General features: G+C 35.5%; 1 protein-coding gene across 6 annotated transcripts in view; it reads right to left on the bottom strand.

The window, feature by feature from the left end:
- PHF14 (PHD finger protein 14) overlaps nt 1–26,945 on the bottom strand; it is a 203,823-nt gene that overhangs the window by 171,851 nt on the left and 5,027 nt on the right. For all 6 annotated transcript variants that reach the window (XM_061164984.1, XM_061164983.1, XM_061164986.1 and 3 more), the window contains exons 3-5: nt 21,963–22,738; nt 16,675–16,819; nt 1,867–2,026 (exon numbers count right to left, since the gene is read on the bottom strand). In XM_061164984.1, coding sequence (XP_061020967.1) covers nt 1,867–2,026; nt 16,675–16,819; nt 21,963–22,738 — 1,081 coding nt within the window. The remainder of the gene's footprint in view (nt 1–1,866; nt 2,027–16,674; nt 16,820–21,962; nt 22,739–26,945) is intronic.

The following is a 26,945-nucleotide window of genomic DNA, read 5'->3' as shown; positions in this document are numbered from 1 at the left end:
TGGCGCTGGAATGAAAACTGACCTTTTCAGTACTATGGCCACTGCTGAGTTTTCCAAATTTGCTGGCATATTGAGTGCAGCACTTTCATCATCTCATCTAATCCTCTCAAAAGTGCTAGGAAACTGAGGCATAAAATGGCTAAATCACTTGCCTAAAATCACAGTTAGTAAGAAAAAACCAGAATATCAATATAGGCAGTCTAACTTGAAAGCACACACTTTTAATGCTGTAGTAAATTTCCTAATTCTAGGTCAAAGTGAGTCCAGGCATAAAATAATGCCATTGTCTATGACACAAACCACAGACTCAATTCAATACATCAAATAATGTGCTACATGTTTATTTTGAGGATAAGCAATGAGCAACAAAAAGTAAAATTTTTGGTCATTTTCCTAGGCATCAATATACAGGGTAGTCATTTTTCCTAGATACCTTCAATATACAGTCTCCAAGATTCCATGATAGACTCTGTGCTATCCCAACTGTATGGCAATACTTCTCAAGGGCCTATCCACCAATTGAGGTAAAAATGAGAAAAATAGCTTTTACTTTACTAAAATAAACTTAAGTTTAAAAAAGAACTTTTCTTTGGCATATAATGCATCCTATCTTTTCAAAATGTTAAATATGAAAAATGATCATGATAATTTGTCTAGGTTATTTCACCATTCTTATTAAAATATTAAACATTTAATAAAATACTGAAATATCTATATGTGGTAAAATAAAAAACTGAGTACCCCCTCTTACATGGGGGAAGAGGGTAAGTAGTGATTCATAATATATAAAAGGTTAGAAACTAATCTTATATTAGTCACCCATCCCAATTGGTAGTCTCCTGGGGAAAAACAAGAAAGATGCCAACACTGTAACAATGACAATTGTTCAAATTTGATACTAAAAATGAGTGTAAATATAGTGAAAAGATAGCTCTCTGGGCCAGTTATCATTTTAGTGCCTCTCAGCTCAAATCCACTCTTCAATATCTGCTTTGAAGTAATGAACAGAATCCCATCAGAATTCCCAGCACGATCCTCGGCTCTGTCTCAGTCGCGTGGCAGAAGGCACTGTCAGAGGAAGGGGCTTCTCTGCAGGACGGGAAGAGGACACCCCCAGTGCTCTGCCTCAGTGACCCTACAGACCCACCTGAAGATCACCTTTCTGTGGCCCTCTCAACCTAGACACCACACACTCCTGGCGTGAAACCACTGCCCAGTTACCCACTTGCCAAGAACTACAGGCCAGGTACTGGCCCAGGCAAACCAGCCAACTTCTCTGCCATCCAGTAGGCTCAGACCATGCTTTCTCTAACAAGGCCTGAACCACAGTCTTGGGGAAGGTGTCTTCCTTCCAAGTCTGTCATTCCCTGGAAACTCTCTCAGTTCTATAGTATTATTCTGCAGAGTTCTTTTGTTTCTTTATGGTTACTGTTTATCATAGCTTAGTACTTCTTTAAATTAAACATCCCCTTTTATAATCATTGTATAGGTTCTATTTACTAATATACTCTTGAAGTCAAACAGATTCAGAGTTCAAATTTAACTACGAACTTGTTCAAAACTATGTAAAGATCTGAGCCTCAGCTTCTACCTATAAAATAGGCAACTTTACCATATCTCTTATCATACAGTCATTCCTAAGATTAAATGGCATTATAGGTTATAATGGCAAATGCAGATACTCAATAAATGATCTTTTCTCCTCTTTGCCCTGATATGTAGCCTCCTGTCCACTTACTCTATGTCAAAAAGACACATAGAAGAAAATCAAATGAAAATGTCTAACTCAGAAAATCATAAATACAAAAATAGAAGCATATACTTTATAAAGCAGGTATATTAACACAAAAGAATTATGACATCAACCTTCCAGCATCTGTCTCCTTGAAAATTCCATCCTGATTGGGACACAGTTCACAGCTAGGGGAAACACCACATTTACAGGCATCACAAAACCAAGGTTCAGTGGAGTTTTCAGAAGCTGAACTCATAATCGAGTCACTCTCTCCATCAACTCCATAACAACCTAAAAAAAAAAAAAAATGTATGATTAGAGTTTACTTCTTAAACTCACATTTATAAAGTTACAAAGTAAAAGGGAAAGGAAGTAGAGAATTCTGAAAAATTAATGGTTTAGAAAAATGATATTAAAGTCAAAACACAGAACTGAAATCATTTTATAAAAATATGTTTTCACCTACCATAGTGCATGCAATGACATAACCCTTTAAGACAAGTTTAGGTCTACCGGAAAGCATTTTGAAGGGGAAGATTTTTACTGTTCTTTAAAATTTTTTACAAAAATACATTAAAATATGAGTTTTCCTTATACAGAAATCAGAACTATTGAGTCTAGGAACTATTAATTAGTAAATATTTTCAAGCTACCTTTGTACTGAGCATTTAAATGTATCTAAAAGACCATGATCATGTAAAATATACAAACAAAAACCTCTGATCTAATTTTGGAGGTGGTAGGTTAAAACACAAATTCATACAACCATAAATTCAAAGTAAGTACTAGTAAAAGGAAAATAACAGACATACACATACATAAATTAAGGCTACTGAGCAATCTGAATAGTTTAGATTAGAGATAAACAAGCGAGTTGCATTCACAGTTGAGCCAATCTAGATCTATACAAGGTATCTGATCTATTTAACATTTATAATTCTTCTATTTTCTGTAAAAATGTATCCAGAACTGAAATGAATGAAGAGAAGGGTAGCATAATCCTTCACATTTTAGAGTAGGACATCAACCCTTATTGTGGCTTATAATAACCAGTACTTCTCTGGTTAATTACAATAGTCATGACTCCTAAATAGTTTTGTTTTGTTTTGTTTTGTTTACCTAAATGGTGCTGGATGTACCACAAACTTCATATTATCTCTCTTTTTCTAGAAAGGAAGACACTGCTCTCATGACATAATGTACTTAAGAAAAATAATTTAATACACATTAAAAATTAAATAGATAACAACCTTATTCTATTAATAGTTCCAGTTATGCCCATCATCTTTAGGCTTGGGCAGTTCTCTGATCTCCTAAGCCACATTTATTACCTCTCAAGATAGGTCACTTCTACAAATAGCCTACTATTAACCATACCAGGATAATTCTGACCAGGTTTATCCTAATAGGGTGGTCTTACTACCAAATTCTAAGGAGCACTCAAAGTACCCTCCAATAAATTAAAGCTATTAAAAATACCACTCTGAGAAACATATGTAAGTAACAATTATCTCTCAAGAAGATTCCCCATAGAGATAAGTTTCCATGCATCCAATATATGATCATGTGACTATTAAAACTGATTAAACACTACACAGACAACAGGAACCTGAAGAAAACTGTCTTCTCACAACCACCAAAGATACCCAAATTGAAACAAATAAGTATGTAAATAGGTATTGAATCAAATAAATCAAAGAACCATGCAGGCTGGTTAACAATTTTAAAGTAACAATTTACTAAATGTTGCTGATAAATCAAGTCCTGCACCTCTTACCCACCTAGTACCACTCAATATAGATTATAATTAATTATTCTGGTAGGCAGAAAACGAAAAACTTGCTTGCAACTACAACTTGGATAAGCTGCTTCAAGCAAATCCCTTAACTATTGTCAAACTTATGCTATTCACTAATTTCACTGACTACGCCAAAGCCTATGACTGTGAGGATCACAACAAACTGTGGAAAATTCTTCTAGAGATGGGAATGCCAGACCACCTTACCTGCCTCCTGAGAAACTTGTATGCAGGTCAAGAAACAACAGTTAGGATCGGACATGGAACAACAGACTGGTTCCAAATTGAGTAAGGAGTACATCAAGGCTGTATAGTGTCACCCTGCCTATTTAACTTATATTCAGAGTACATCATGAGAAATGCCGGGCTAGATGAAGCACAAGCTGGAATCAAGATTGCTGGGAGAAATATCAATAACCTCAGATATGCAGATGACACCACCCTTACGGCAGAAAGCAAAGAGGAACTAAAAAGTCTCTTGAATGACAGTGAAAGGGTAGAGTGAAAAAGCTGGCTTAAAAGAAAACATTTGAAAAACTAAGATCATGGCATCTGGTCCCATCACTTCATGGCAGATAGATGGAGAAATAATGGAAACAGTGAGAGCCTTTATTTTCTTGGGCTTCAAAATCACTGCAATGGTGACTGCAGCCATGAAACTAAAAGACATTTACTCCTTGGGAGAAAAGTTATGACCAACCTAGACAGCATATTAAAAAGCAGAGACCTTACTTTGCCAACAAAGGTCTGATTGTCAAAGCTATGGTTTTTCCAGTAGTCGTGTATGGCTGTGAGAGTTGGACTATAAAAAAGGCTGAGTGCTGAAGAACTGATGTTTTTGAACTGTGGTGTTGGAGAAGATTCCTGAGAGTCTCTTGGACAGCAAAGAGATCAAACCAGTCAATCCTAAAGGAAATCAGTCCTGAATATTCATTGGAAGGACTGATGCTGAAGCTGAAACTCCAATACTTTGGCCACCTGATGCGAAGAGCTGACTCATTTGAAAAGACCCTGATTGCTGGGAAAGATTGAAGGCAGAAAGAGAAGAGGACAACAGAGGATGAGATGGTTGGATGACACCACCGACTCAATGGACATGAGTTTAAGCAAGCTACAGGAGTTGGTGAAGAACAGGGCAAGCCTGGCATGCTGCATCCCATGGGGTCACAGAGAGTCGGACATGAATGAGCGACTAAACAACAAATGTTATTCAAAGGTTTTACAGTAGTGAACCTCAACATAATCCAAAGGTCATATGGAAGAATGCTAAAAATTTTAAAGGAGCTAGACTATCATGCACAAGAAAAAGATTCAAAATATTAATTTCTTTAAATCATCTAATTGTGGTTGGTAATAATTATCACCTTCATCACTTCTGTTTGTATATACATTTTTAAAATGATAAACCATAAAATGAAAAAGAAATAAAATTTCCCTCTTGGGAGTAGTTATTATTGATTGTCAGCAAGATAACATTTTTCAGTAAAAATAACAGTAAGCAAACAGTTTATTTGAAGAAAAATCACAAAACAATAAAAAATAGTGAATTTGATTTCTCAAACCATTATGTAATACCACAAGGAAAAAACTATTTTCTTTACAAAATAATATTTTTCATGCAAATTTTTTCATTAGTATTCACATGAAGTCCCAAGATAATAAACCCTCCAAATGACTATCCATTTTACGCACCTCATTCACCTATATCAAGGTAAATAACAGCAACTCACTCTTTTAGAATAAAGCAAAATTTCAATTCTAATTTTTAAAGAATATACCACACACTTGACAAACATCTGTACAATGATTAAATCACCTACAAAAACTTCAGAAGTGATTTCTAAGGGTCTCTTTTAGGAAATTCCTAGTTTGCAACCTAAAACATTGGTATCACTTAAACTTACAGAACAATGAGCAAATGGATAAGTATTTCTTCTTCAGCTTCACTGCCCCTGAAAAATGATCCACACCGTGTTATTACCTTTACAGAGTCTTCAACTTGCCACTTTTCCACATTTCTCTGCCATATCTGCTGTGTCTACTGGGCTCTAGACTGAAATTCTAACATTTACATCCACATTAATCCATTTAAATTAATGACTAAATACAGTTTAACATCTTTTTCTTTCTTTCATACAAAACCGAATTTCAGTTCAGTTCATTTCAGTTGCTCAGTCTTGTCCAATTCTTTGCGACCCCATGAATCGCAGCACGCCAGGCCTCCCTGTCCATCACAAACTCCCGGAGTTTACTCAAACTCATGTCCATCGAGTCGGTGATGCCATCCAGCCATCTCATCCTCTGCCATCCCCTTCTCCTCCTGCCCCCAATCTCTCCCAGCATCAGGGTCTTTTCAAATGAGGCAGGTCTTTGCATCAGGTGGCCAAAGTATTGGAGTTTCAGTTTCAGCATCAGTCCTTCCAATGAACACCCAGGACTCATCTCCTTCAGGATGGACTGGTTGGATCTCCTTGCAGTCCAAGGGACTCTCAAGAGTCTTTTCTAACACCATAGTTCAAAAGCATCAATTCTTTGGCAGTCAGCTTTCTTCACAGTCCAACTCTCACATCCATACATGACCACTGGAAAAACCATAGCCTTGACTAGATGGCAAAGTAACATTTCTGCTTTTTAATATGCTATCTAGGTTGGTCATAACTTTCCTTCCAAGGAGTAACCATCTTTTAATTTCATGGCTGCAATCACCATCTGCAGTGATTTTGGAGCCTAAAAAAAAAAAGTCTGACACTGTTTCCACTGTTTCCCCATCTATTTCCCATGAGGTGATGGGACTAGATGCCATGATCTTAGTTTTCTGAATGTTGAGCTTTAAGGCAACTTTTTCACTCTCCTCTTTCACTTTCATCAAGAGGCTTTTTAGTTCACCTTCACTTTCTGCCATAAGGGCGGTGTCATCTACATATCTGAGGTTATTGATATTTCTCCCGGCAATCTTGATTCCAGCTTGTGCTGCCTCCAGCCAAGCGTTTCTCATGATGTACTCTGCATGTAAGTTAAATAAGCAGGGTGACAATATACAGCCTTGACGTACTCATTTTCCTATTTGAACCCAGTCTGTTGGTCCATGTCCAGTTCTAACTGTTCCTTCCTGGCCTGCATACAGGTTTCTCAATAGGCAGGTCAGGTGATCTGGCATTCCCATCTCTTTCAGAATTTACCACAGTTTATTGTGATATACACAGTCAAAGGCTTTGGCATAGTCAATAAAACAGAAATAGATGTTTTTCTGGAACTCTCTTGCTTTTTCAATGATCCAGCAGATGTTGGCAATTTGATTTCTGGATCATCTGCCTTTTCTAAAACCAGCTTGAACATCTGGGAGTTCATAGTTCACGTATTGCTGAAGCCTGGCGTGGAGAATTTTGAGCATTACTTTACTAGCATGTGAGATGAGTGCAATTGTGCAGTAGTTTGAGCATTGTTTGGAATTGTCATTCTTTGGTATTGTCTTTCTTTGGGATTGGAGTGAAAACTGACCTTTTCCAGTCCTGTGGCCTGCTGAGTTTTCCAAATTTGCTGGCATATTGAGTGCAGCACTTTCACAGCATCATCTTTCAGGATTTTAAATAGCTCAACTGGAATTCCATCATCTCCACTAACTTTGCTCACAGTGATGCTTTCTAAGGAACACTTGACTTAAACTACCATAAAATGAGGTTTATTCTCTTCAACCTATCTAATTTTGAGTAAAAGATACAAAAAGTACACCTTCAATATTATTATGGAAAAAAGTTTTTTTATATAATGAAATATAGAAAATTAAAAATTTATAGATATATAAAACCTATTTCATATAGGTTTTTCATGTTTTAAAATGGGTAAACACGAAAAACATGTTTGCTATTATTTTAGCAAAATCTCAACTTAAAAATCTCTCTAAATTATAATTACTTAAGCTTTTTTTTTTAAAGGAAAAATATAAAGGAAATACATCAAAGCACTAACTATGGTTGTCTGGATATTAGGACTGTGAGAAATGTTTTATGTCTTGAAATTATGATCAAGGCTTCCCTGGTGGCCCAGTTATTAAAAAAAAAAAAATACACCTGCCAGTGCAGAAGGCACACATTCCATCCCTGGGTTGGGAAGATCCCTGGAGAAGGAAATAACAACCCACTCCAGTATTCTTGCCTGGGAAACCCACAGAGGAGCCTGGAGGTCTACAGTCCATGGGGTCACAAAAGAGTTGGACATGACTCAACAACAATTACTATCAACCTCTGAATAGCACACACAACCTATGTGATTCATATTTAATGGAAAATAATATAAAATGTGTCTATAATTGCTTTGAATTATTCAAGAAATATGTACAGTCCAAACAGAGGACACTTTCCCCATTCAACTGTCACTGGGGACAAAAAGACCTAAAGTCTTCTACTTTCTAGCTATGTAACTTTGACCAACCACATCTCTGAGGCTGAGTTACCTCACCTTTAATAAGTATTTAATATTTATCCTATCTCTCAGTACAAGAAAAACAGGAACACAAAATTTGCCATTTAAAACATTCTTTTCTGTACTTAACATCCTATCACTAGAACTCTGATTATAAAACCTACTAAAAGTTTTTAAATAAGTTGAGTAATATTGCTGCTGATGAGTAAAGAACTTATAATATGCATGATACCTATCACAAATATATCCTAAGGCACAAAAGAGCCAAAATGCTGTTGACACATAAAGGCCAAATGGTGATTACTTGAACATTTGCTACCCAGTGAACAGTGCTAAGGATACCTTTTTTCATATGCTAAGAAAAAAAAAATAGTCTAGGGCTAGGCTAATAGCAGACTGGAAAATAAATAAAATGGGGGGGGGGGGCGGGGAGATCTCTTAGAGACCTTATTTAAAACATTGTTGGCAAGTATACTACCTAATGCTCTGTCATGTACAATGACATGCAGGTGACATTTTTCTTCAGACACAGTGCAATCAATATATCAGGATAACTGACATCACAGTCAGGGGTACCCTACTATTACAAGTCAGTTACAAGATCTTGTCACAAAGGTGTTTATACTAAGTGACAAGTTGCAACCTCCAAAGAAAAGAGATTTATCTACATTTAGATAAATACTCTGAAAAGAATTAGACAGTTATACATTTGAAAAGCACATTTGGAAAACTATCTTTTAGCAAAATCTCAACTTAAAAATCTCTCTAAACTGTAATCACTTAAGCATTTCTTTTTAGGGAAAAAGATAAAGGAAATACATCAAAGCACTAACTATGGTTGTCTGGATATTAGGACTGTTAGAAATGTTTTATCTTCTCTCTGTTCTATACTTCCCTCATTTTATTTACTATTCATTCGTGGTTCAGCTGGTAAAGAATCCACCTGCAAAGTGGGAGACCTGGGTTCAGTCTCTGGGTTGGGAAGATCCCCTGCAGTAGGGAAAGGCTACCCACTCTAGTATTCTGGCCTGGAGAATTCCGTGGACTGTATAGTCCATGGGGTCTCAAAGAGTAGGACATGATAGCAACTTTCACTTACCCACTTACCCAATACATTATAATGGACAATTAGCTTTTTATAAAATAAAACATTTAAGAAGTTCATATTTAACCATGAAAATATTTAAGGAAAAGTGGCCTGGTTAATTTACAATATGGAAGTCTGTCACTTAGGCACCTGATTAAAAACCAAAACCCAAAACACAAAACCTAGCAAGACTAGCTTCCTATCATGCCTTAGAAAATTTCCCTTCTTCTGGATTCATTAGCTTTAGATAAAAATTCATTTTGGAACTTTATAAGTAGTGAAGAAAGATCTACATATGTGACTGTATAAAAAAAATGAACATTCTAAACAGTGAAAAATACCACAAAGGTAAAAGGTATAGAACAAGGTGGAAAAAGTATTTGCAAGGATACAAACTATTTTTAACACATATAACAGACAAAGGATTAATACGAATAAAAAAGAAAATTCCAGTAAGTCAGTAAGAAAAAGGACAGGTTAAGAAATGACAAAGAGGGCTTCCCTGGGGGTCCAGTGATTGAGAGTTCACCTGCCAATGCAAGGGATACGGGGTTCAGTCCCTGGTCAGGGACGATCCCATGTGCTCTGGGGCAGCTGAGCCCAGGCACCACAACTACTGAAGCTCCTGCACCCTAGACCCTGCGCTCTGCGGTAAGAGATGACACAGCAAGGAGAAGCTCGCACCCTGCAACTAGAGCGTAGCCCCACTCACCACAGAGAAAAACCTGCACACACCAGTGAAGACCCAGCACAGCCAAAAATAAAAATAAAATGCCTCTTTTTAAAAAATAAATAAAGAAGTGACATGAGAAGTGTACAGCAAGCAACAGGAAAAAAGAAAAAAAACTGGCCACATATATTACTACCAAACTTCAATACTAATAAGGGGAACACATATTTTAATTAAGAGATAGTCTCCCAAAGATTTTTTAAAATTTACCAATATGCAGTGTTGCAGAGTGATCAAGTAGTTAGTACACTGTTGGAAGAATACAAATACAGTCTTTTTGAAGGGCAATTTGGCAAAGTTTGTTAAAAAGTTTAAATGTACTTATATTTTGATTCATTCTAGAAATCCATCCTGTACAAATTATGACATGAATATATATGACATATATTTGTTAGCACTAAATGTCAGTGGAAAACTAGAAACAAAAAAAAAGTAAAGACATTATGGTTGATCCATTCTATAGCTATTAATATATCCCATTAATAAAAAAGTAGTAACATATCCCATACGTAACTCATATGAAAAGAATCTCAAGATTAAGAAATGAGTAAAATAAAGTAAGTCTTGGGAGGGGAATCTCATGGAATTTATCTATTTATTTATTGCAAGGTGGGGACTGTGCAAAGATGCAAACGCGTGTTGCACACTTGTGTGTACATTAAGAACCTGACAGAAGGGGCTCTCACTGGTAAAATTTGGACAATTTAAGTATCAGAGTAAACAGGTTAGAGATGATAATGAGACCACAGTAATACTGAAAAAGGATAAAAGGGGAGAAGCTCTTTACAAAACAAGAGTTGCCTAATAAATGTAGAGAGAATGATAGAAAACCCCCATTCTGCAGCCACATGCATAATAACTGGCTCTGTCAATGATGCTAAAACCACTAAGTATAAGGCTGTTGCTGCTGCTGCTGCTGCTAAGTCACTTCAGTCGTGTCCGACTCTGCGACCCCATAGACGGCAGCCCACCAGGCTCCGCCGTCCCTGGGATTCTCCAGGCAAGAGAACCAGAGTATGTTGCCACTGCCTTCTCCATAAGGCTGTTAGGCAATAGGATATTATAAAGTCTCAAGGTCATTACCCTATAGGTATTCATTAATTATAAAGAGAAAAGTATAGCTTTAAAATGGAGAGGCTTGGATGATACTACCTTAACACATCACCAACAATGCAATAAATTGGCATTAAATGCTCTGGATGTGAAACATCATCACAGCACTCATACCAAAAAAAAAAGTTTAAACTGAATCTAATCCAAAGGAAACAATAAAACAAATCCAGATTAAGGGATACTCTACACAACATTTTAAAAATGCTTTGATCCTTCAACACATCAACATAAATGATACAAAAAGACAGAAACTTGTTTTAGATTAAGAGACTGACAGGACAGAAAACGCAGTGCATGGTACATGAATGTATCCTGGATGGTAGGAGGAGTGGAAAGCGGAGGACAGGACCACTGTGATAACAGAGGTATAGAGGGTACAAGAGGAGTTTGCATATTATTGACCATCGATCTTTCTGAAAAATATGTTTCTGTATGTGTAAGCACATGAGATGTTACCTCTCACTACGTGAGCTGTTTGCTTTAGGGACGACTACAAAGACTCAAATGAGAAAAGCATGAGGCTGCTTTTATTGGCAAGCTGTGTTTTCCCTCCTCTATCCTTCTGAATAAGCTGGTGTTAAATGTAACCAATGGTAGTCTTAAAAATAATAAAGTGTAGGTACCCTGGTAAGCCTTACCAAGCCACTCCTTCATATTATCAATGGAACTAATGACTTAATGTTCACATGAAACACCCTGGGATCCGCCATAATACAGATTCTGATTTAGAAGGTTAGGGACTTGGCCTGTGATTATGCTTTTCTAACAAGTGTCCAGGTGATACGGATGCTACCAGTTAATACTGTGATCTGTGGACCACACTTTTTGAGTAGCACAATTTTTTTAAAAAACTACTGAAATGGGTAAAAGTGACATTTTCATTTAACTTTAAACCTTATTTACTTTAGATGCAGCAATAGTTCAAGTGTACAGTGAGAAAGACCTTAAAAACTAAAATAATTAACTAGCCATAAAAGCTCCTATTCAGATAAATAAGTAAAGGACTAAAACTTTACTTCTGACAGGCTGCTGACCTTGTTTTAGAGGAATACAGAATTAAAAGTTGAAAAGGAATAAAAATGTTGGTGAGTATGTGGAGAAAAGGGAATCCTTGTACACTGTTGGTGGCATGGTAAATTGGCACGGCCAGCCACTATAGAAGACAGTATGGATGTTCCTCAAAAAACTGAAAATAAGCTACCCATATGGTCCAACAATTCCACCACTAGGATACATCCAAAGAAAACAAAAACAAATTAGAAAAGATACATGCACCCCAATGTTCATAGCAGCATTATTTACAATAGCCAAGATATGGAAGCAACCTAAAAGTACATCAACAGATGAACTGATATAGATCTGGTATACACAACAGAATATTACTCAGCCATTTAAAAGAATGAAATTCTGCTATTTGCAACAATGTGGATGGACCTAGAGGGTACTAAGTGTATGGGAATAAGTCATATGGAAAAAGACAAACACTCTATATTATCACTTATATGTGAAGTCTGAAAAAAATAAACAAATGTATATAGCAAAACAGAAATACACTCAATATACAGAGAACAAACTCATGGTTACCAGCAGGGAGAGGAAAAGTGGGAGGGGCCAGATAAGCAGGGGAATAAGACATACAAGCTACTATACATAAAATAAATAAGTAACAAGGATTCACTGTACAGTACAGCCACTAAATATAGCCACTATTTTGTAATAACTTTAAATGGATTATAGCCTATAAAAATACTGAATCAATATTTTTTACATCTGAAATTAATAATATTATAAAGCAACTATACTTCAATAAATAAGTAAAAGGTCAGAAGGGAGAGTTCATTGTGATTTGTACAAGGTGGTAGTCCCCAGGATATGCAGACTTGAGTCCAAAAGTAAGCAGCTATAGCAAAAGAGTTGCTTTACTACCACAGCTGCGGGACATTGAGACCACAAGGCTATAGCAGACTACCAGCAGCAAGAGGCATCACCCTCAAACACATTCAAACATCTCTAAGGGCCAGACAACTATCAAACATGAGTAAGGGATTTAATAGAAGAGTGGTAAACTGAAGATTAAAGGCTTCATCAGCCCTATTCAACTCCAGGAGACTGTTACCATAAAAGTGAAAACCAACTGCTGTCAGAACGTCAAGAGAAGTTCAAATTCCAAAATACGTAAAATAAAATCTTCAGTTTCTAAATGTTAACAATCAATTTAATTTCCTAAAACCATTGTGCTAGCCATAAATATCATATCCATGGTCAAAACCATGGCCTATGAAGCAGAGGCAGTACCCTCAGCATGAGGAATAGTCAGTAAGACTAACAGTGCTAGTCATGCCTGCATCTCACACCGGCGCTGACAGCCATGAGCGCAGGCCGTGGTAACACATCTGTGACCATCCGCGGCGACCAGCACAACAAACAGTGGCAGCCCAGCGCTCCTTTTGGTGTTCACCTATTCTGCAGCTCCTCCAGGAACTCATACACACAACCATGTTGCCTGGTCTAAGGTTATAATCATTACCACTAAGCTCAAGTAGTCCCTTATTGCTGTCTGGTAGTATATACACACATATATTACACACACACAACATATAACATGGGTGAATATACATATATATGTATGTATACACACACACAATATTACGTATGTATTTCCCTAATCCACTTATTCCCCCAAAGAACTATTTTATACCAACCTCTTACTCCTCAAATCTCCAACATCTCCCCACCTCTACACGCTGCTAATGGCTGCTTCCTGTTTCACTGAGAAAATAAGCATTCAATTTCACATGTTCTAACCACCACATGCAACATCCTACCTACCTCTGTATCCATATATTCTCTTTTCCCTCCAGTTACTATGCCAACTTTTATCTATTAAATCTCTTCCCTTGTGTTGGATCCTATCCTTTCTAGCCTTGTACTCACAGGACTTGCTCCAGCAACTGTTCCCCTTTCTTTCCTGACATCATCAATTGCTAACTTTCCCCTTCCACTGGTCCCTTCCATCCACACACTAGCATCTCTGCATCTGTGGCAGGCAGCCCCTAAGATGGCTCCCAGTATTAATATTCTTGGAATGTCCGCTCCTACATTTGACTAAGGTTGGTCCTGTGTGAACAATGTAGCAGAACTGACAGTACATACCACGTTAACTAAACCCATATCTTCCCCCTTGCTTCTATGTATTTTACATTTATTTAATAAACCATGTGATATAAGCATTTTGTCAGTAAGCCTTGTTTCCCATAAACTTTGGGATGACTTGCCTGGTAATGACTTGGAGTTTACCATGCATCAGGGTCATTTCCCATAAGACAGGTTTCATCTTACTCTAAAAACAGTATTTGACAGTTACAATCTATTTTGAAAACTTTCCATTACTCCAGGTCACTACTCAAGGTTCTTCTCCCATCTCACTGGCCCTGTGCTCCTCAACTCCTCTTGAAGTGCTCAAAGCACTATACTATTCCCTAGAAAGCACATTCAGGCTCACAGTTTTAAATAATATCCACAGGCTGATCAGTCCCAAATTTACCTCACCAGCCCCTGTATCTTACCTCAACTCTAAAAGTTTAAAACCAAACTTTTACTATCTACCTGTAAACCTATTCCTCTCTTGGATCATTGCTATGGTCTCCAAAATGGTCTCCCTGAATCCCACTTTAGACACCCTTCAGTCTGCTCTCAACCCAGCAGTGATTCTTCCAAAACATAAATCATATCATACTGATCCTCTGCTTGAAGTTCACCTAGGTCTTCCCATATCCATCTCAGTATAACCTGAGATCTATGACCTACAAGGCCCCAACTGGTTTGCCCCCATCTCTGCCTCCCCCACTAAGCAGCTCACGCCCTCAGTTCCAGCCACACTAACCTCCACATCATCACACAAACACTCCAGACACATTTCTACTGCAACATCTTTACACTCACTACTCCCTCACTCTGAGTGCTCTTTCCCCAGGTATTCACATGGCTTGCTTACTCACATGCTTCAGGTCACTGCTCAGAGATCACCTTATCAGAGAGGATTTTCCTTATAAGCTTTTATAAATAGAAAATTCCACCTGCCCACACAACAACCCCCATTCATAGCATTCCTAATATTCCATTTCCTGTTTTATTTTTCCCCACAGTCCAGACCACCACCTGATATATATTACTGTATTATATTTTCATTTCTGTCTCTTACTATACATTAAGCTCCATGAAGTCAGCACTGTCTATATTCTGTTTATTTTACATGCCTGAAACCTACAGAATGCCTAGCACTCGGAAGGTTCTTAACAAACACTACTGAAAAAAAAAAAAAGAATAAATAACAGCAACAGGAGACATTCCCACAGTGAGTCTTAGCAGCAAGGGTGAGGAGCTTCATATGAAGGCAAGAGGACAGGTTAAAGAAGTCCAAGTCCCACAGGTCTCACAAGTCCACCAGACACCCAAAACTATTTGGGAGGAGGTGGCAATACCAGAAAGGCAGGTAAGGTCAAGGCCATAGAAACACTGTTTTGTAGTAGTCATGACTCTGATAAGAAAAAATTAACTGACAGCGGAAAAAAAATAACTTTACTACAGAGAAACCTAGAAGACACCCTCTCAACCAAGTGATCAAAATAACATCATCAGTAACTGGACAAATAAACATTACATGCTTCCTAATACATTGGAAGCACAAGATAACTTCTGAGGCACTTCTGCCAAAAGCATCAGGTTAGCACCTGAACCTAATCAGGAGAAAACATAAGAAAATCACAATATTGAGGACATCCTATAAAAGAACCGGCCTGTATTCTTCAAAAATGTCAATAGAATGAAACACAAAGACTCAAAATATGTTCTAAATTAAAGGAAACTAAATAGATATGACAACTGAATCCAGTTTATAATCCTGGATTTTCTTTTGCTAGAATCAACATCATCAGGATGATTGGCAAAATGTGAATACAGTCATAGACTAGATAACAGTGTTCTACCAATGGTGATTTCCTGACTTTGATAATTATGTGACTTTGTAAGAAAATGAATGTCCTTGATCTTTGTTCTTAAGAAACACACAATAAGGCACTAGAGGTAGAGCTGAACATTTTGTCTACAGTTTACTCTCAGAGAGATGAGGGAAAATTTTTTATATAACAGAAGATAAAACATATATATATAAACATCACCATCTGGCAAATCTTAGTGAAGAGCATACAGAAATTCACAAGTCAGAAATTATGTCAAAATAAAACATTTTAAATAAAATACAACAAAAATTATATTAAAAAGGTTCAAAATTCATAATCAGGAAAAATACTTTCAATGTACTACAATGGCTCCTATTTCAGATTCTAAAAGATGATCTCTACAAATTCCCCTTTCAACTTAAAAATTGTAACTATGAAAGAAGAAACTATATACCACTAGACTCAACTGTACCTTTTTCAAGGATGCACTCTACTGAACGAACATACCAGATTTTTTCCTATACCTAAATTTCAGTTAAAAACTAGAAATAATGCCATAAAAGAAAATATCATAGTACTGACCTTCAAAGAAATAATGATTTATGTACAGTAATAATCTATTTTGATTATTTTAAAACACATTTTAAATGAACCTAATCTGAAAAAATAATACCCATCATAATTTGAAAATTCAGTATGTCTTATTGCAGGTTAAATATCATAACATATCATAGAAAAATTAGTATAGTACATATGTAAAACAGCTGGTGTCACTTTTACAAACGCAGTGTCAACCAGTCATTTCTGAAGGGAGACAAAACAAAGCAAAATCACCTTCATGAACGGTAACGCCACAATTGTCGCACTGAATTATTTCATCCGCATCCTCACTATTGTCTCCAAGACAAACACAGCAAATCAGAATATGGTCCATTTTCTGAGAACTCCAGTTTTGACTCTTCTCAAGAATCAGCGAGTCCTGATAATAAAATATCAGAAAGTCACATATTTAAAAGGTAATTTTAATAAAATTCTCATCCTAAATCATTTTCTGCATTTCCAAAATTATGCTGCATACTCCATTATTTTAGTAATTCCCAAGTGCGCCACATTTGAGAAGTATATCTCTTTGTTAAAGGACCCTCTAAGAACCCTCTCTCTAATTTTTTACTTCTCTCCAAGTTCCATATTCTCTCTTCCCAAATAAATATAAAACCAAGCTTATAACCAACCACTCTTCATCTGCTTTGCCATTCTGAATATAGCCTGACCCCTGAAACTCGGAGAAAGGTAAAATTAACCCACAAGTGATCACTAATTCTATATGAGTCTTAAAAATGTAAGAATGGTTCCTACACTTAGCAAGCTTATAATCCTATCTAGGGGAGACAAGACACATACATATTAAATAATAAAAAAAAAAAATCAATTCAAGATAACATATAGGCAAATATGTATGTGATGGTATAGTTACAGACTAAATTCCTTTAGTGGTGGGGAATCTAGAATTTCCAGAGTCATCAAACTGCTGGATGAAAGATCCATGAAAGTCTGGATCTTGGAAAGACTTTCCATGAAAGTCTGCATTGGAAATTGGTGTAAACAGGTAAAGAAAATCATCTAAAAAAGGATCCAGACTGACTTCTAGAAGAGTCAGACAACTCTATTAGCCTTTTGTCAAGAAATACCTAGTGAACACCTAGTTAATTGAAATATAAAAGAAAGGAAAATGCATTCAGGAATATTTAAAAAAAAAAAGGAAGAGGGTGCTCCATTTAATTTAAACCTTCTGCATTATGAATTTAAACTTTAAATACAAATTAACAAGATAATGATATCTGCTATTTAATGCACTGAGCTTAGCATTACATGTAATAAAAGATGGCATCTGAGTCTATAGATTTTCATTTAAGAACCTAACCATATTCAGAAACAAAATAAATTAGTTCCATATCACACATTCATTAAATATATTATTTCATGTTAACATTTTTATATTTCTATATTCTTTTAAACTGACCAATATCCACAGGTAATATTTAGAGTAATTTCAACTGCAATTTGTAAATAACATCTGAATGACACGACTGTCACAATTAATAACATTCTTTCAAGATATTTTCTGTGTAATTAATCTAAACTTGCAGCTGACCTAGATAAAAAAACAGAAAATAATGCAAAAGTTAACAAGGAGGCAATGTCATTTCTCTTGAGAATTCTAGCACTTTAAAATTCTCTACTTTACTCCTTTTGTTATAAAACCAAAGTAGTCTGGGGCGTTGCATGTGGCTAGCAAATAAGGTTAAAATTTCCTAAAAAGAAAACTCATGTTTTAAAGTACTTTAGTACAGTGAGCAAAACAAAAATCTGCCCAGATTTTCATCCCCAAATTTCAAAGCTGAAGCTTTCTCACCTGTAAAATGGTATGACAAAAATAATACCTACCTCATCAGATTCTTGTAAGAATTAACAAGAAAACATGGCAAAAATGTTCCTGATACATACTAGGTATTCAATAAATGATCATTCCCATTCTCCTTTCTTCGGTACTTTGAAGATGGTCCAAAAAGAGAAATATGAGCTGACCAGTTACTACATACACTGGGAATCTTCCTTGAATCCCAAAAGGAAAGTTATAAGCCTCAATAAGCACTGCTAGTTTAAATATTTTCCTATGGTAAATCCATTTTTTTTTAAAGAATACCACATCCAGATTAAAAAAATAATAGACCAGAAAAACAGTGAGCAAATGACCAGAGTTTGATAACTGAGAAGCTACTCATGTTAATGCACTCTGCCTGTATTTGTCTGGTGGAATTACAATAACTAATTAGCCCTTGAAAAAAAGATTTACCCATGTAGGAAATAAGTAAATGTCTAAGGATCAGAAAAACGAACATCAATAGGTAGTAGCTCTAATTCTATTATTTTCCTGTTTGTCCATTTTGCTCAGAAAAAACAGTAAATGTCTTAATTATATCTCTATTCCATTTTCTCTCTACACATATTATCATATAGAGGCAGCGAAAACAAAGTTAACTGGCAATTCTGGCTGATACCCATCATTGCAGAGTCTTACTAAAAATTAAATACAAAGAGACAGAAATAGGCAAAATTAGGAAAATTCAGATGACAACAATCTCTTCACACAGTAAGACATCTAATCCATTTAACATAACAGAGCCTGTTATGAAGAAAAAAAAACCAACTTACACCTGAAAAGTTCTACTAAGCTGATTTTCTATCATATATTAATTCTCACCCAAAGTGCTTCTTTCAAAGTCTGGGAACCATTATCTAAAAATACTACACAGCCCTCCCCCAAAAAAACTTACTTCAGAAAACTAAAAGGTAAGATAACCTTAGTGAATCTCAGAAACTTCAAAATAAAAGGATGAAAAAGACATGTAACCATATTCCAAAAGTACTGTTCAGATTGCACTTAAATTCAAAAGAATGCCATAATGCCACTGACAAAGATATGCCCATGTGAAGAAAACGCAGGTTATCAAATGCCCAATTCTAGAACAGTAGTTCTCAAATTGTGGCCTAGGGAACTCTCTTTCAGGGGTTCTAACAGGTAAATACTATGGATGTTTGCCTTTTCACTCTCTCTCATGGGTATATGATGAAGATTTCCAGAAGTTACATGACATGGGATGGTGTCACCAATCCAACAACTTCTATGCTTCTATACATTTCGTTTTTTAAAATTTCTGAGTTTTAATTGCAAATGGCAAATATCAAAAGATATAATGTATATAAATAATAATTATGGTCCTCAATTTTTAAGAGTATAAAGGTATCCTGAACCAAAAAGTTTGAGAATCACTGCTCTAGAGCATTTCAGGGCCTACAGCATACACATAGTAAGACCATTAAGAGCCAGTAATTATAAAAGGCCTCCACTCAAAAAGAATGTCAAATTCCCCTAAAAACTTTCAAAATTATGAAAGTTCCTAGGCATCATTTACATAACACCCAATATCACAGCCCTAAAAATGCACCTGACAGAAGCCAAGAAAAAAAATCTGCCTGCGTACAGGCTAAATACAATTCTATTACGTATTCTAAAACTATATTTTCAGCCATCTCTACTACAAAGAAAGTAGTATTTGAAATAAAGTAAAAGCATAGAAAAATAAAATTTCAAATATAATTGGATATATACCTATTAACTAATGAATGCTTGACAAGGTATCACTACCTAAATTAACCAGGAATATTAAAATTCAAACACTGCTCAGACAACAAGGATTATTTTTAATCATCTTTTTACAAAATCAAGATTATATAAATAGGAAATTTAGAAACATAAACTGAATTTATTAGTTTTCTATTAAAATTTAACATTAATTTGAATGGCATTTATGTAGAACCAGAATCATCAAAAATAATGGAGGAGTTTGAAAAACAGTCTTGGAAAAAAACAGTTATCAAGCTTTCAGGTAGAATATTATTGAGGGAAAATTAATCTTCCATAAATTCTTCTATATTTCTATACAGAGTGGAGCAAAAGGAAAATTAACATAAATTAATACAAAAAGAATTAATTTAGTTACTATAAGAAGAACTTTCTTGACAACTTTATCAAAGCACTCATCCAAGAAATGCTCTGGAATCTCATTCCTTAGGGACTATTAACCTAAATAAAGCCCCATTATTTACCAGAATCTTTTCTGTTTAGTAGAAAAATATTAAACAGCACATATCTCCTTTATATGTATCATAAAATATAGTCTACAATCTCTCAAGCAATGTGTTATATAGTACAGATTATTAACAACTGGATAATTTACACAGATTTTACATAGCAAATTTCTAGACATTCCCTCACACCTAAGCATAAATCCAATTCATACTGCCCCTGTCACTAGCCAGCCTCCTTGTGTGACTGTCATGCTAATAAAAATGAAGAAATACTGCCAAAGGTAAACTTAGTCAGGAGATATAGACTAGCATAAAGTGCTATAAAATAAACTGGATACATGCTTAAATCAATTACGAACAACTGGATTTTCCATACTTCTGTTTCCTTAAATTGGAAATACAGACTGTTAAATGAAACTTAAAATAGAAAATCACTGTTATGTAAAACTTATAAACAGAAGAAATGTAACAGAACAAATAAAGCATAAAAGGAAAATCTTTCTACCAATTTAATCTACTTCAACAACATAAAAAAACAAAAAACAAGTGCTTGTTAAAGAAGTGAATTTTCATGACTATCAACACATTAATGGAATGACAGACAATCATTATAGTTCTTTCATGTGATGTAACAGATACATCTACATGTAAGACAACAATTCAGTCTTTCTTTTGAAGAAAAACATATACATAAACACACAGACAAAGAGATACAAATGTGTTTGAAGAGTCTTGAATGCTGCATCTTGGGCCCAATGGATAAACCTAACTTTCAGTAGTAGAACTTCAAGTGGAAGAACTGAGTCATTATTGTAGTTTTATGAGAGTAATGTTTGTTTTAGCATAGAATGTTTGTTTTCATTTTTTTGTAGAGAGAACTTATTCACTAAACATATATACATATATAATTTGTATTTACTTCCACACACCTAAAGCAATGATCTGGTGACTATTCAGGAGGGTGCTACAACTAAAAAAGGAATTACCTTTAAAATGAATCTCTAAAAGCCTGAGACAATTAAATTCTTTGTTGCTCTACTTGAAAGTACTCTTAAAAGTACTCTAAATTTTTATGCAGATATGGATACAACTAAGTTGAAAGAAAGGTGATCTTTGTTTTCATAACCCACTCAGGACCATTTAGCAGGCCAATGAACAATGGACTGAGGGGATAGAAAATGGAAAAAACTCTACCATTTCCCAAGGGTATGGACATAAAAATATTTAAGTATAGACTGAGCTCCTTGAGAACGGTGATTATGAGCTCCTTGAGGATGGTGACAAATAGGAGATACTCAATAAAAGTGGGCTGACCAAATGAATAAATGTTACAGTTAGGGTGCTCATTCACTCCCACAGCTGTCTAAGAACAGGATTTCAAGGAAGCCACTTAATATAATGGGTAGAATGGTTTAGAGAAGAATTCCCTTTTCCCCAGACAGACAGATATCATAAAAATTGGGTTGATCTACCTCATTACTCTTGCTCTGAGATAGTGTCAGGCTATCATTGGTCAGTTCCTCATCATCAGCACTGTTTCTGCTAAGAACTTTACTCTTCTTCTTCTTGCAGCCCCCTTCACTGGCAGGACTGCTATGATCTTCATCGTTGCCTTCATCATTCTCATCCTCATCACTCCCACTCCCCTCATCTTCGTCATCCTCATTGTCTCCATCACTTCCTTCCTTCTGAGATGCAGATCTTCCCTTTCTTTTTACTACAGTGGGTCGCCAATCATTGTCATCTTCACTGTCATAGTCATCCATGTCATTCAGCTCTTCCATGGACACAAAATCCAAAAGTGGTCGGTTCCGACGAAGGTTCCACTTTTTTGGCTCACTGACTTGCTCCTCAGTAGTTGTGGTAGTGGGGACTGAAGGACATGTGTTAGCAGCAGGAGGACTTGTGGCTGGCGTGGTGGAAGCAGCAGCAGCAGCCGCCACATTATCAGATATTGTTGCTTTTTCTTTCTCCTTCTCTTTCTCTTTTTCCTTTTCTTTCTCCTTCTCTTTTTCCTTTTTCTTTCTAGGTCTTTCTCCATTCTCTTCTTCCTCTTTCTTTTCCACCTTAATTAACTGTTTTTCTGATGACAGTACTTCTTCCTCTGCAGAATTTTTAAGTTGTTCTTCTTTTACTTTAATGTCTTCATTCAGTTCTTCCTCTAAAATATTTTCTTCAGAATCACTACAGGAACCTTCTCCACTGTCCTTTGAAGGATCTTCACTTCCATTACCACTCCCTTCAGAATCTGTTGAAAATATGAGAAAAAAAACCACACATATGTATATACATACACACACACACACACAACGCTGACACAAATGAAACCACCGAAATTTGTGAATAACTTGCAAAACAATATAAACAAATTTAAGTCAAAGAATGGTAGACATTCCCAACCTGGTTAAATAATAAATCAATGAAATTGATATAATGATTCTAGTTTAGTATAGCACTAATGACGATGAATATATGTAACTCTAAATTAAAACATACTCTAAAACGAGGACCACTATTTTTTGTCATACATCTCACACTATACTTGATACTTTAGAGGCATTTTTTTTTTTCCTAAAAGTAAATGTGCTTCTTTTTAAATTGAGCACTTGATTTTAACTTTATAATACAGATTACATTCTTCTTCTCTTACATCTTTCTTTCATAAATTACATGGACTGGCAAGCATGGAGTCACATTCAGAGCAAGAAAAATCTGACCCAAAAAAAAAAAAAAAAACGGTTTCATTTACCTCACTCTTTACCTAGCAAAAGTGAACCCAGATATTTATGACAGTCAGCCTGTACCATATCTCTAATATACCAATCAAATTTAGGAGCACCAAATACACAAGGGAAAAACAGACAATAGCAATGGCACAGAAAATGGAGGCTGCAAGATTTAAGTTATCAATTTTTCTGCTTATTAGGATACTGTTCATATCAACAAAAGAGTCACCTAAACTTCCAAAGGTTCTAGGCATTAACTACTAGAGTCCCTAGATTGAAAGAAATTAGTGCATTTTTAAAAAACTAATCCATCTTAGGCAAGAGCAAGCACAGTTGTCACTAAAAAGATAGGCTGAGGATATTAAGAGTTCATGCAGGACCACAAGCTTCCTAGCAAGTGCTATCCATTCCTGCCTAGGGCAGTCCACACCCTTTTAGACCAACAGTATTCAGTAGCATTCCAAGCCTCTTTGCATATAATTAAATAAATAAGAATCTAAAATATCTGTGGAAGGAGAGCAGGAAGAAGTAGGAAACAAACCAGTCAATAATCAGGTCGTAGCCAACATCAATAGTAAAATCTGTAGGGTGATGAATATTTTGTACCTATAACCAAGAAAAGGGTAATCATAAAATCATGGAAAAAATGCATATTTTCACACCATTTTAATTTTTGTTAACTCAACCAGCATTAGCCTCTATAATTACCTGGGCGTTCAAAGTAAAGAAAGTTGTCTGTTATTAGTATCTGGTTTCTAAAACATCTCAGAAATCCTTTACAAACAGCTGATGAAGAAAAATCCTGGAAGTTAAATCACATAAAAAACACAGACTAACATTTAGTCGATGCTGATTGAGCCTGCAAAAGCACTGTCAATCTCAGGATTATCATACAGTGCCTATGTCTCATTCAGGACTGCAGTGAAAAAAGCATTCTCAACCTGAACAATCTTGCAAAGGCCACAAGAGTAGTATCATGTAAGCCAACAACCCTTTGTTTGAAACTTTTGGAGCCAGATGTGTTTCAGAATTTAGATTTTTTTCTTTTCAGATTCTGCAAACGTAGCATGGTGCATGCACAATACATTACACTAACACCGCCAGCGGGGTCTATGGTACTATGCTACAATCAAACACATTCTTTCTGCAGTGAAAAGTATGAAGATTTACAAGTATGATAAGTAAACCCTACAAGTAAACTCCTATCAGTTCCAGTCAGATTTTATCATCAAATGAGTTTATGTCAAACATAGGAAATATCTTTGAATTTGTGAGCAAATTTTAAGAGTGTGAACCCAGTATCACTTAAAAATAGGGAAAGTCCAACAGCTCTACAAATCATTAAAGAAAAAAATGGTGATCTTTTCATACCACCCACAACTATTAGACTCAAACTACCAAGAAAAAATACCTCTGGTTAAAAAAAAAAAAAATAGTTCCTAGGTAATTTTAGATAAAAGTGAAAGTAAAGTGAAAGTTGCTCAGTAGCGTCCAACTCTGCGACCCCACGGATTGTAGCCCACCAGGCTCCTCTGTCCATGAGATTCTCTAGGCAAGAATACTAGCCATTCCCTTCTCCAGGGATCTTCCTGACCCAGGGATCAAACCCAGGTCTCCTGAATTTCAGGCAGATTCTTGACCTTCTGAGCCACCAGTGAAGCTCATTTTCAGATAAAGATATAATAAATAATAAGCAGAGTTAACCAAATGCTTCAGAGGCAAAGATGGATCTTTGTGCATACTGACTAAAGAAAACTAGAACATCCTGCAAGCAATGCAGATTAATTATAATTAATTATAAGTAAATATAATTAATTATAATTAAGAAAGCTGGGAAATGGAGAAAAGGTATTTTTCTTCTGGATTAACCTTGTAGAATTTTTTCTTAATTAAAAAGTACTCCTAATAACTTTTACCAGTAAACACATAATAGTAGATAGAAAAAAATGATCAAGTGGGGCACAAAGGTGGGCTCCTGATCAAAACCAAGACTGCTTCAACTTTGGTAAACATTACTTGGAAATTTTACAAAATGTCAAGAATTTCTGCAATTTTGTTTTGATTGTTTTGCCAATGCCAATAAATTATTTTTAAAAGTACTCTTTGAATCTGTTTTTGTGTTATCATGCCTGAATAGAAAGCAGAATCTTAAATAGATTAGTTAAATGTTTTATATTTGTTAACATTATTAGAAGAATCTGAGATTTTCCCACGAATTCCAATCCTAGTAGCTTACCCAACCCTCCATTCTCCAAATATAACACATTAGCCATATTCCAAATGCAGGGGATCAGGAATTATCAAATTTTACTTTTCTCTAATTTCTGAAAAATAACTTCAACTGATTAGTTGTAACTTCTTTTTGGTAAATATGCACTTGGGGGATGGAGACAAATAATATTTAATCACAGGCATTACTTAGTAATAATGACAATGAGAAAAATAAGAGTCCTGGGCTATCTATAATTGTATTTTTGTAGACTGCAATGAAAAATTTCCTATTCCTATAAATTCAAACAATGTTCCAAGTCCATCACTCTTACAAGCATTAAAAAAAAAAAAAAAAAAATTAATAATAGACTAGAGAAATAAACCAGATATTTCAAATACAGCTATTGTGGACATAAGAATAGAATTAATTCTAATTCTACAATAAAAAATGTGAGAAAAAAAATCTTTAAAATTGAAATCCCTACCTCCTAGTCAGTTAAATTAATGGTAACCATTCTCAAATACAATATATCAAAACCTCTCCAAGCAACAGCTATTTCCATGAACAGACAGTTAAATGTTTTACAGTTAAAGAAATTAGAAATCAACCTTAAAGAATCCCTTCAATATTAAATGCTTAAGTTTTCCCCATGATAAATATTAAATAATAGAATCAGTTAATAAATATTAAGTAATTAAATCAAAATGATTTAATTCAGTTTTACGATAGCTTTGCAATATAAAGAATCATCTTTGTTCATCAATCTTAATTATTTAACTATTCTGTTTATTGAGCTGATGTAACAATAATTAGGATTATACACATATACAACAGATAACTGACACGTCACCAGTCTAGTAGTTATTCAGCTATCATCCTGGGGACACTGTAAGCTAATCTAGTATATCTCTTTTTAAAAGCCAGTCAACACAACTCATCTTCTACTGCTTATTCTAGTTCCAGTTGTGTCACTTTATATTTTCTGGGTAAATCTAGACCAGTGGTACTCAAGTGGGTACAATTTTGTCCCACAGAAAACATTTGGCCATGTCTAGACATAATGGTTGCCACAAAAGGGCAGGGCTGGGGTAGGAGTTAGGAAGGGTAGATGTTAACGGCAGTTAGTAGAAGACAGAGATGCTGCTAAATATCCTCCAATACAAAGGACAGCCTCCACAACAAAGAATTAACCAAAACAAAACGCCAGTGTTGCTGAGATTATGAACCCTGGTCTGACATGTAAGACCTCAATTTGGCCTCATTCTATTTTCCTAGGCTCATCTCTCCCACAGTTCTTTTATTCAAATTCTGATCTCCATATATAAATGACATTTACCATCCTCCATAACACCTCATGTTTCCCTCACCTAGGTTGGGACTCTTTTACATCCTAGTTCAACTCTCATCTCTTCAATGAATCGTTCTAAATCAAGCCAGTCTAAAGTAATCCAATCTCCTTTGAAAGACTGGAACTAGATCATGCCTTATAACATCTATCTGCTTTGGATTTAATCATT

This window comes from Dama dama, chromosome 18 (genome assembly GCF_033118175.1).
Source record: "Dama dama isolate Ldn47 chromosome 18, ASM3311817v1, whole genome shotgun sequence".
Lineage (NCBI taxonomy): Eukaryota > Metazoa > Chordata > Mammalia > Artiodactyla > Cervidae > Dama > Dama dama.
The sequence above is the reverse complement of the archived record's forward strand: the minus strand, read 5'-3'. Positions and strand labels throughout refer to the sequence as shown.